The 11793-nt window shown below is 43.5% G+C and overlaps 1 protein-coding gene across 3 annotated transcripts in view; it reads left to right on the forward strand.

The window, feature by feature from the left end:
- The window catches only part of LOC122564569 (uncharacterized protein KIAA1522 homolog), a 281052-nt gene that overhangs the window by 138862 nt on the left and 130397 nt on the right, over nucleotides 1-11793 (forward strand). The window contains exon 1 of one of the 3 annotated variants that reach the window (XM_043719660.1): nucleotides 7705-7927. The exons of the other annotated variants lie outside the window; for them this stretch is intronic. Within the exon in view, the coding sequence (XP_043575595.1) occupies nucleotides 7834-7927 (94 nt within the window). The 5' untranslated portion in view covers nucleotides 7705-7833. Of the gene's footprint in view, nucleotides 1-7704; nucleotides 7928-11793 lie in introns of those variants that run through there. 3 annotated transcript variants of the gene reach the window in all.

An 11793-nucleotide genomic window follows, 5' to 3' on the forward strand; every position in this document is an offset into this window, starting at 1 on the left:
CTGGGCTAATGGTAAGATTCTTGGTAGTGTAGATGAGCAGAGAGATCTTGGTGTCCAGGTACACAGATCCTTGAAAGTTGCCACCCAGGTTGATAGGATTGTTAAGAAGGCACACAGTGTTTTAGCTTTTATTAATAGAGGGATCGAGTTCCGGAACCATGAGGTTATGCTGCAGCTGTACAAAGCTCTGGTGCAGCCGCACTTGGAGTATTGTGTACAGTTCTAGGCACCGCATTATAAGAAGGATGTGGAAGCTTTGGAAAGGGTGCAGAGGAGATTTACTCGGATGTTGCCTGGTATGGAGGGAAGGTCTTATGAGGAAAGGCTGAAGGACTTGAGGCTGTTTTTGTTAGAGAGAAGATGGTTGAGAGGTGACTTAATAGAGACATATAAAATAATCAGAGAGTTAGATAGGATGGACAGGGAGACCCTTTTTCCAAGTATGGTGATGGCGAGCATGAGGGGGCATAGCTTTAATTTGAGGGGTGATAGATATAGGACAGATGTTAGAGGTAGTTTTTTTCTCAGAGAGTAGTAAGGGTATGGAATGTTTTGCCTGCAATGGTAGTAGATTCGCCAACTTTAAGTACATTTAAGTCATCATTGGACAAGCATATGGACGTACATGGAATAGGGTAGGTTAGATGGGCTTCAGATTGGTATGACAGGTCAGCGCAACATCAAGGGTCGAAGGGCCTGTACTGTGCTGTAATGTTCTATGTTCTATAGTTACAGTTCCTGCTTCGATGGAGAAGCAATAGGTGCCTCCCTAGTGGGTAAGGAGGAGTAAAGTGAAGAGAAAGAATAAGGGCAATGGAAATAATACATTTAGGTCTGACAGGCAGCCAAAATGCACAGGTGAATGGACAAAATGCTTCAACACAACTGGGCCTTTCCATTACTCAAGAGAGCAGGAAAACACAGATAATTGAGTTTAAAAAGTAACTGGCACAATAACCAACTGTTTTGAAATTTTTTGAAATTATTACAATTGTTACAATATTTGGGACACTTCTAATCTGATTACAGGAGATTTATTTAGGCTTAATTAGTACGGCTAATGCTGTGAAGAATAAAGATACATAGGAATCAAACTGGGTAATTGTATCTTCACACCTATTAGGATATCATGGATGTGTTTTTGTTTGTTCCTGTTGCTTAGTGCAGAAACAGAAACAAACAATCTCGAGGAAGCAAGTGAGAGTGAGGAGCGTCTGCAGAAATATAAAATGAAAACTCACTCGAGCAAACCCTGTAATTTTATTCAGTAAGCAATCCAATAATAACCTTCTGTTTATCATATGCTTTTGCATATTTCTGGGTTTGTATTGCAAGTCAATACCACTTGCAGGTTGCTTTTGAACCCATTAATTGCATTAATTTTCCTTTCAAGATTGAACCAGACTTTACACTAAGCTGAATTACAAACTTCTGACTATCTGAACCATCTGATTGTGTTAGCCTTAAACTTCCTAAAATAATGAACAATCTTCCTCAACAAGGTCAGTACCAGATTAAAGTGACACATATTCGGGAACCAACCATCTACGTCTTGGAAATCCTGGAAGATGGGTGGTCATGTTGCGGCTGTATAGGACATTGGTTAGGCCACTTTTGGAATATTGTGTGCAATTCTGGTCTCCCTCCTATTGGAAGGATGTTGTGAAACTTGAAAGGGTTCAGAAAAGATTCACAAGGATGTTGCCAGGATTGGAGGGTTTGAGCTACAGGGAGAGGCTGAATAGGCTGGGGCTGTTTTCCCTGAAGCTTCGGAGGCTGAGGGGTGACCTTATAGAGGTTTATAAAATCATGAGGAGCATGGATAGGATAAATAGACAAGGTATTTTCCCTGGAGTGGGGGAGTCCAGAATTAGAGGCCACAGGGAGTTTTGAGAATATTTGTTGCTCAAGTTGAGGTTCTGGTATAAGTTTGTTCACTGAGCTGGAAGGTTCATTTTCAGACGTTTCATCACCATACTAGGTAACATCATCAGTGAGCCTCCGGTGAAGCACTGGTGTTAGTGACCCACTTTCTATTTATGTGTTTATGTTTCTTTGGGTTGGTGATCATTTCCTGTGGTGATACAATTTCCTGTTCTTTTCACAGAGGGTGGTAAATGGGGTTCAGGTTAATGTGTTTATTGATAAAGTTCCGGTTGGAATGCCATGCTTCTAGGAATTCTTGTGTGTGTCTCTATTTGGCTTGTCTGATGATGGATGTGTTGTCCCAGTTGAAGTGGTGTCCTTCCTCATCTGTATGTAAAGATACTAGTGAGAGTGGGTTGTGTCTTTTTATGGCTAGTTAATGTTCAACACATTGACATGGAGTTATTTGAAGAGGTGTCAAGTAGATTAGACCAGGGAAACCCAGTGGATGTGGTCTATCTAGACTTCCAAAAGGCCTTTGATAAGGTGCCACACGGGAGGTTGCTGAGTAAGGTGAGGGCCCATGGCGTTCGAGGTGAGCTACTGGTATGGATTGAGGATTGGCTGTCTGACAGAAGGCAGAGAGTTGGGATAAAAGGTTCTTTTTCGGAATGGCAGTCGGTGACAAGTGGTGTCCCACAGGGTTCAGTGTTGGGGCCGCAGCTGTTCACGTTATATATTAATGATCTGGATGAAGGGACTGGGGGCATTCTAGCGAAGTTTGCCGATGATACAAAGTTAGGTGGACAGGCAGATGGTACTGACGAAGTGGGGAGGCTGCAGAAGGATCTAGACAGTTTGGGAGAGTGGTCCAGAAAATGGCTGATGGAATTCAATGCGAGCAAATGCGAGGTCTTGCACTTTGGAAAAAACAATAAAAGCATAGACTACTTTCTAAACGGTGAGAAAATTCATAAAGCCAAAGTACAAAGGGATCTGGGAGTGCTAGTCGAGGATTCTGTAAAGGTAAACATGCAGGTTGAGTCTGTGATTAAGAAAGCGAATGCAATGTTGTCATTTATCTCAAGAGGGTTGGAATATAAAAGCACCGTTGTGCTACTGAGACTTTATAAAGCTCTGGTTAGGCCCCATTTGGAGTACTGTGTCCAGTTTTGGTCCCCACACCTCAGGAAGGACATACTGGCACTGGAGCATGTCCAGCGGAGGTTCACACGGATGATCCCTGGAATGATAGGTCTAACATACGAGGAACGGCTGACCTGGAATGATAGGTCTAACATACGAGGAACGGCTGAGGATCCTGGGATTGTATTCATTGGAGTTGAGAAGATAAAGGGGAGATCTAATAGAAACTTACAAGATAATACATGGCTTGGAAAGGGTGGACGCTAGGAAATTGTTTCCGTTAGGCGAGGAGACTAGGACCCGTGGACACAACCTTAGAATTAGAGGGGGTAAATTCAGAACAGAAATGCGGAGACATTTCTTCAGCCGGAGAGTGGTGGGCCTGTGGAATTCATTGCCGCGGAGTGCAGTGGAAGCCGGGACGCTAAATGTCTTCAAGGCAGAGATTGATAAATTCTTGATGTCACAAGGAATTAAGGGGTCCGGGGAGAATGCGGCTAAGTTGAGTTGAAATGCCCATCAGCCATGATTGAATGGCGGAGTGGACTCAATGGGCCGAATGGCCTTACTTTCACTCCTATGTCTTATGGACCACTCTCTGCAAAAAGAACAGGAAATTGCATCACCACAAGAAGTGACATCACCAACCCAAGGAAACCTAAACACATAAAGAGAAAGTGGGTCATTCACACTACTGCTTCACTGGAGGCTCACTGATGATGTTATCTAGTATGGTGACAAAACACCGAAAAACAAACCTTCCAGCTTAGTGAGCAAATTACATCCAGAGGTCATAGGTTTAGGGTGAGAGGGAAAACTTTCAAAAAGGACCGAAGGGGAGCCTTTTCATGCAAAGGGTGGTGTATGTATGGAATGAGTTGCCAGGGGAAGTGGTAGAGGCTGGTACAAATACAACATTTAAAAAGGTAACTGGATGAGTATAAGAATAGGAGGCCATATTGGATTTGGTACTCGGTAATGAACCGGGACAAGTGATGGGCTTGTTAGTGAGTGAACATTTTGGTGATGGTGACCACAATTCTGTGACTTTCACCTTGGTTATGGAGAGAGATAGGTGCGTGCAACAGGGTAGGTTTTACAATTGGGGGAAGGGTAATTATGATGCTGTAAGACAGGGGAAAGAAATGGTCGTGTGAGGGAGCCTTGGTTGACGAGAGAGGTTGAATGTTTGGTAAAGAGGAAGGAGGAGGCTTACATAAGGTTGAGGAAACAGAATTCGGACAGAGCAGTGGAGGGATACAGGATAGCCAGAAGGGACCTGAAGAAAGGGATTAGGAGAGCTAAGAGAGGGCATGAAAAATCGTTGGTGGATAGGATCAAGGATAACCCCAAGGCATTTTATGCGTATGTGAGAAACCTGAGAATGACGAGAACGAGGGTAGGTCCGATCAAGGACAGTAGTGGGAGACTGTGTATTGAGTCGGAAGAGATAGGAGAGGTCTTGAACAAGTACTTCTCTTCAGTATTTACGAACGAGAGGGACCGTATTGTAGAAGAGGAGAGTGTGAAATGGACTGGTAAGCTAGAAGAGATACCTGTTAGGAAGGAAGATGTGTTGGACATTTTGAACAACTTGAGGATAGACAAGTCCCCCGGGCCTGACGGGATATATCCTAGGATTATGTGGGAAGCTAGAGAGGAAATTGCAGTACCGTTGGCAATGATCTTCTCGTCTTCACTGGCAACGGGGGTGGTTCCAGGGGACTGGAGAGTAGCGAATGTTGTGCCCCTGTTCAAAAAGGGAATAGGGATAACCCCGGGAATTACAGGCCAGTTAGTCTTACTTCGGTGGTAGGTCAAGTAATGGAAAGGGTACTGAGGGATAGGATTTATGAGTTTCTGGAAAGACACTGCTTGATTAGGGACAGCTAGCACGGATTTGTGAAGGGTAGGTCTTGCCTTGCAAGTCTTATTGAATTCTTTGAGGAGGTGACCAAGCATGTGGATGAGGGTAGAGCAGTGGATGTAGTGTACATGGATTTTAGTAAGGCATTTGATAAGGTTCCCCATGTTAGGCTTATGCAGAAAATCAGGAGGCATGGGATAGAGGGAAATTTGGCCAATTGGATAGAAAACTAGAGAGTGGTGGTAGATGGCAAATATTCAGCCTGGAACCCAGTTACAAGTGGAGTTCTGCAGGGAACAGTTCTGGGTCCTCTGCTGTTTGATAGAGGTTTATAAGATGATCAGAGGAATAGATAGAGTAGACAGTCAGAGACTTTTCCCCCGGGTACAACAGAGTGTTACAAGGGGACATAAATTTAAGGTGAAGGGTGGAAGGTATAGGGGAGATGTCAGGGGTGGGTTCTTTACCCAGAGAGTGGTGGGGGCATGGAATGCGCTGACTGTGGGAGTGGTAGAGTCAGAATCTTTGGTGACCTTTAAGCGGCAATTGGATAGGTACATGGATGGGTGCTTAAGCTAGGACAAATGTTCGGCACAAAATGGGCCGAAGGGCCTGTTCTGTGCTGTATTGTTCTATGTTCTAATAGGAAGGGTTTGGAGGGGTATGGACCAAGTGCTGGCAAATGAGACTAGATTAGCTTAGGTTATCTGGTTGGCATGGATGAGTTGAATGGAAGGGTCTGTTTCCATGCTGTATATCTCTATGACTGTATGGCCCGAGGTTTCATAATTCATTGTGAAATATATGTTTCCAAAGCAAACACACTTGCAGAGTATTATTAATCACAGCAATACCCATACTTAGAGTTAAAATTAATATTTAAAATGTTATATTTGTTGCTCCAGAGTTCTCTTGTACTGATGCCATTTAGCTGAGGTAAAACTCCAACTGGCCCTTCTTCTGATTTGAGTGTGAAAAGCTATTTGGCCACATAGGACATCACTACACATACAGCATATGTGACCTGATTTGTAAATGGAACTTGCCTGCAGTTATCACTAGGAATCAGTCAGGAGCAGGAGCATTGGCTGATCTTCCTTTAGCTGCTTGCCCTGTGGGTGGATTTGACCACCCTGCCCCAGTGAGAATGGGGCATGTGATAAGGCCAGAGTGAAGCAAGACCGAGGCTTTGGGAGATTAGGGCCTCATTTAACTTCTAACCTGATGATCTCACTGCTACTGCTGTGTGACATTTGGGAAGCTCCAGGGAAGTCCATCCAGTGTCAAAGCCCTACAGAGGATGCTGGAGGGACACAGCAGAATAGCCAGTAGAGGGCAAACACTTTGGAAGACCAGCAGGAAACGCTCAGATCTCAATGCTTGACTCTCCCTCTTCTTGGAGATAGTGAGGACTGCAGATGCTGAAGAGTCAGAGACGATAAAGTGTGGTGCTGGAAAAGGCACAGCAGGTCAGACAGCATCTGAGGAGCAAGAGAGTCGACATTTCAGGCATAACCCTTTATCCCTATCCTAGCTATACATCACTCTGATCCCTCTTCTCTTCCCCATCTCTCTTTCCTCCATAGTGGTGATGTTTTTGGTGGTAACATAATACAGTAATGCAGAGACCCTACATTTGATGTATCAGGACAGAGTCTAAATATGTACATATCTATCAGGAGAGAGTCTATATAGAGAGGCAGTGTAGGTACATTTATATATCAGAAAAGGTTTGACAGAATGGGTCCCCCCTTCACTTGACCAAGATCTTTAAAATGATGAAAGGTTTTGTTGAGTGGACATAAGGAGATTGTGGGAGACCATTTCAAGGATGTCAGTGTAGGATTGTCACCAAAAATCCCACCGGGGATTCTGAACAAGCTCCTTTACCTAGAGAGTGGGAGAATGTGCAACTCAGTGCCTCAGGTAGTAGTTGGACTGAGGAGTGTTGATGTATTTCAGGGAAAGTTAGAAAAACATGGGAGGGAGAAGAGGTGGAAGGTTACTATGGTGAAAGATGGGAGGAGGGCTGAGTGAAGGATAAACTACAGAAAAGACTGGTTAGGTTGAAGGGTCTGTTTCTATGCTGTAGGCATGCTGCCTTATTAATAAAATGATCAAACTGTTGGATTAGCATAAAAGCCCATCTGATTCACCAATGAATGAACAAAATAAGTCCCTTGCCTCCCCTGCCCCTTCATCTCATTTCCTGCCTCAAACATCTATTTAGTGTCTTCCACCTTCTCCATCCTGACACTCAGCCTTGGACCATTCCTCTTCCCCCACCACCCAGCCCTTACCTCCCATACCTGTGGCTCAATTGGGAATTGAGACAGTTCCCATTGGATTTGAGTGGGGCTTCGCTGACCTCAATCAGACTCTTTCCTGGAACATTAACACTCGCAGCTAGACCTGCTCACTGTCTCAGGTTTTCTGGTTTATATTGTTGGTTTCCTGTGTTTGTCGGATTTTGATTCAGTATTTTTCATTTGATTTCACTCTCTGTTTAAATCTCCTTTTTCACCCCAGCTGACAATAAAAACATGGTTTTAAAAATCTGAGCGAACTGGAGATTATTAGAATGGGACAGATAAGAATGTGACTGAGAAAAGGTAAAAGAGGAGAGAATTTTAAAACTGAGATGTGATTGAGAAACTGAAACAGGAAAGAAACTGACCAAAGGAAGATGTAGGGAGATAAGACAAGGCATAAACTGGGTCTGAAAAATGTGGGGCAGTGAAACAAATAAAAATGGGATGAGCGAAGAGGAGGCAGACTGTTGGGAGAGATTCTGGGGAAAGCCTTCCCTCCCTGTTTCCTATTGGCTGGTCTCAGTGATTGATGGAGACTGAGTGTGCTGGAGCTTGTCTCAGCTTCTGGCTAGTTGCCAGGTGTCACCCATTCTGCAGCAATGAAGGAGAGTGTGGGCAGCTTCAGGTACAAACACACGCAGCATGGGGAATGTCCATCACACCAAGAAGGTACAGGGTGCAAAGAGCAGACCCTTGTGGCACTTTGCTCTTAGGCGGCCTAACAAAAAGAAAATAGGTAAGTCCCTGATTGTGTTCAAGTAAACATTGGGACTTTTACTCCGTGTGTCTTTTACTGCGGGAGCTGCTAGTCTGTGTAAAATATCCCGTGTTCCCGCAGTTTCAATGTATTTATTGTTGCTGCTCTGCTACGAAGCAGTTCTCTTTGAAACTCTGGATTGGGGTCGGAGTTGGGGGAGAATTAATGACAAGGACAGCAAGCTACAGTCTGTTTGATTGGGACAGTGTCCTTTCTTGTGACCATTACGTGTAACAGAACCTGCTTCCGTTTTAGCTCGAAAATGTTAAATTATTTTAAGTGGCAAAACAGGTTTTAGTTTGGTTTTGAAGTGCGCTGTAACTAAGGTTACTCCCTTTCCTGATCCCCCATGGCGGTCCTGGGGCGGGGGGTGGATGGGGAAGCAGTTTGTTGGTTTTCTCTCTAGTTGCTGGCGTTTGTAAATTAGTGATCTCACGATTTGTCTGCTCTCACTATTCAACAGTTCTGCAGATCAGAGACCAATCTTTAAGAGAAAGATGTTAGTGTGTTTAACAAGATGTTTGACTGTCCCCTGGGTGTCTGGAACTCGGCTGTATGCTGCAAGGTTGGAATGAAAGGTAGCTTTGTTTGTAGGAGAAGAAACTGGGTCTGGGAGAACCTGCCTGCACTTGTACAGGTGAAAGGCAAAATACTCCCGAGATCAGAATTAACTAATAATGAATTTCAATGACTGGTAATTTGCACATATCTTTAATATTAACATTTTTCTGTATTGACCATTTATTCTCATGAGGGAATTGTGTGGAAACATGTTTGTTGTCAATATTTTCTATTTGCAATGTACATTGTTTTAAGGTTCTTTAGTATGCCTGTGTGCTGTTTATGTTGAACCTTCCCAATGTGCTAATATTGACTGAATATAGTCCTGAATTACCCATTGCGTGTGAAATAAGAGCAGGAGTAGGCCATTCTGCCCCTCAAGCCTGCTGTGCCATTCAATAAAATCATGGCAGATGGTCTCAACTGCCTGCTCCTCCTGTGCTTTGATTCTGAGAGAGTAAATGTTTGATCCTTTTGATCCTAAATGAATTTGATGTATTCACAATCCTCCAGGCTGGAGAAATCCAGCGATTCACAGCTGAGTGAAAAAATCTCTCCTCATCTCAGATGTGGAAAAGACTGAGGATTAGATTAGATTACATTACAGTGTGGAAACAGGCCCTTCGGCCCAACAAGTCCACACCGACCCGCCGAAGCACAACCCACCTATACCCCTACCCCTACATTTACATTTACCCCTTACCTAACACTACAGGCAATTTAGCATGGCCAATTCACCTGACCTGCACATCTTTGGACTGTGGGAGGAAACCGGAGCACCCGGAGGAAACCCATGCAGACACGGGGAGAACGTGCAAACTCCACACAGTCAGTCGCCTGAGGTGGGAATTGAACCCGGGTCTCTGGCGCTGTGAGGCAACAGTGCTATCCACTGTGCCGCCCACTTACCGTGCTGCCTGATTGAGGATGCTGTGAATAAAAACAGAAAATACTGGAGGAACTCAGCAGGTCTGGCAGCACCTATGGAGAGAGCAACAGAATTAACTTTTCAAATTCAATGTGCTGTTGCTTCTCATATCTGCCCTTTGTCTTTCTTGGACTATTTATAGTCGAATGGATTTCAGAGTGTGCATTATTTCAGTATATACTTCATGCCAGAGTTTAACAGATGTTAATTGATTCATTTAAACATAATGATAGGTGTCTCTGCTAGCGTAGGTTGTTTGTTTATAAAACATGAAAATAGTCTTCTGCTTTCAGTAAAGGGTTAATGACTGCTTGAATTTCTCTCTCCAGGGTTTTTTGTTTTTTAAAAAAAGTGGGTTTTGTCTCTTTGGAATTAATAATGAGCCTTTGGAAAAGGGAAGCTTTTAGATGCAAAAGCTTCCCTTTGTCTCAAAATGCACAGTATTTCCAGTATTTCAGTTTTTTGGACATCCAACATCTGTTGTACATTTGATTTGAAGATGAGCAGTCTGTATACATGTATTTGTGTTTTGATCTGAAATTATAGGTTTCTAGGTTTTGACTTGCTCTCGTTTTTACTTCGATGGATTATGGTAAATTACACTTGGACACCACGGATGAGGGAGTTGTGCAGACTTGCCAATTGGAGTTGTTCTATCACTTTTACTTCCTGTTGCACTGATTAAAAATCTTGGGAACAGAAATCTTCTTCTTGAGAAAGTTTGGATGATTAAATTCATACAAATATAGTAAGTTGTTTTCTTTTGAGCAAAGAAGGCTGAAGGGGGGACATAAACTATGGAAACAGACCCTTTGGTCCAATTAGTTCATGCCAACCATGTTTCCAAACTAAATTCGTCCAACTTGCCTGTGTTTGGTGCTTATCCCTCCAAACCTGTCCTTTTCATGTACTTATCCAAATGTCTTTTAAATGTTGTAACTATACCTGCATCCTCCACTCCGTGTACAAAAAAGTTGCCACTCAGTCCTTAAAACTTTCTTCTCTCATCTTAATCATACGCCCTTTAGTTTTGATGTCCCCCACCCTAGGGTAAAGACCCTTGCTATTCACCTTATCTATGCTCCTCGTGATTTTATAAATCTCTATAAGCACCCCCCCCACATACTCCTGTGCTCCAGTGGAAAAAGTCCCAGCTGATTCAACCTATTTTTATAGCTCAAACCCTCTAGTCCTGGCCACATCCTGGTAAATCTTTTTCTGAACCTTCTCCGATTTAATAATAATCTTCCTCTTTGCAGGGTGACCAGAACCATACACAGTACTCCAGAAATGGCCTCACCAACGTCCCCTACAACCTCAACATGCCATCTCAACTCTTATACTCAATGGTCTGAGCAATAAAGGAAAGTGTGCTAATCGCTTTCTTAACCACACTGTGTTAAAGTACCTATTTAAGACGGTTCAGGGAATCCCTGATGGACTCGACCTGTAAGCCTCTCTGGGTACATCCGAGAGATTGTACACCGTGGTAGTCTGGAATATAAAACTCTTAACAGATAGTTTAGTTTAAATTAATTACCTTTTATTTCGGTTGGCGCAACATCGAGGGTCAAAAGGCCTGTTCTGTGCTGTATTGTTCTATGTTCGATTTATCAATGGCATCAATGTTACACTTTAACATAGATACCTACAAGCCAGGCTTGAGTAGCAGCACCAGCTCTTGCCCCTAAGAGCTCTCTCAGGCTACTCCCTTATTGCTGCAAACACGCTGCCTTTATACAGAAATTTGTATTAAAATTACAAAAACGACACGTCCTTAATCTGATAAGCAGCAATAAAATGGCAAAAGTTTGCAGAAGAAGAGAAACTCATTGACAGGTCAGTGTACGCTTGACTAATTAAGCTACATGCACATCAAAATGGGAAACCTTGATCCAGCCAGACCAAATGGTGAATTTGCCTTGGCTAGTACATCATGAGACTAGTCTAAACTATGTGGAAAAAGGTCATGGGGTCACCTCGCCCAGCTAACATGTCCAGTATCATTTGTCTACAAAATGGCTGTTTCTTTTAAAATCATTTTAGATTCTCTGAATGGATCTTAAGTTCATAACATTCCTGGATCTCGAGCTCCAGGGAGCAACACACACATTCAATCCATGACAAGCCAGTGTTCACTCACTTCAGACCAAAAAGGGTTAATCTTTCCACCATCTGTCTCTCACTGTCCCTTGAACCCTTCAGTCAGTGAATGTAATTTACAGAAGAATGTTCTCGCGCTCTCTCTCTCTCGCGCTCTCTCTCTCTCGCGCTCTCTCTCTCGCGCGCTCTCTCTCTCGCGCCCTCTCTCCCTCTCTCCCTCTCTCCCTCTCTCCCTCTCGCCCTCTCTCCCTCT

The sequence above is a fragment of the Chiloscyllium plagiosum genome, chromosome 29 (genome assembly GCF_004010195.1).
Source record: "Chiloscyllium plagiosum isolate BGI_BamShark_2017 chromosome 29, ASM401019v2, whole genome shotgun sequence".
In the NCBI taxonomy this organism is placed as follows: Eukaryota; Metazoa; Chordata; class Chondrichthyes; order Orectolobiformes; family Hemiscylliidae; genus Chiloscyllium; species Chiloscyllium plagiosum.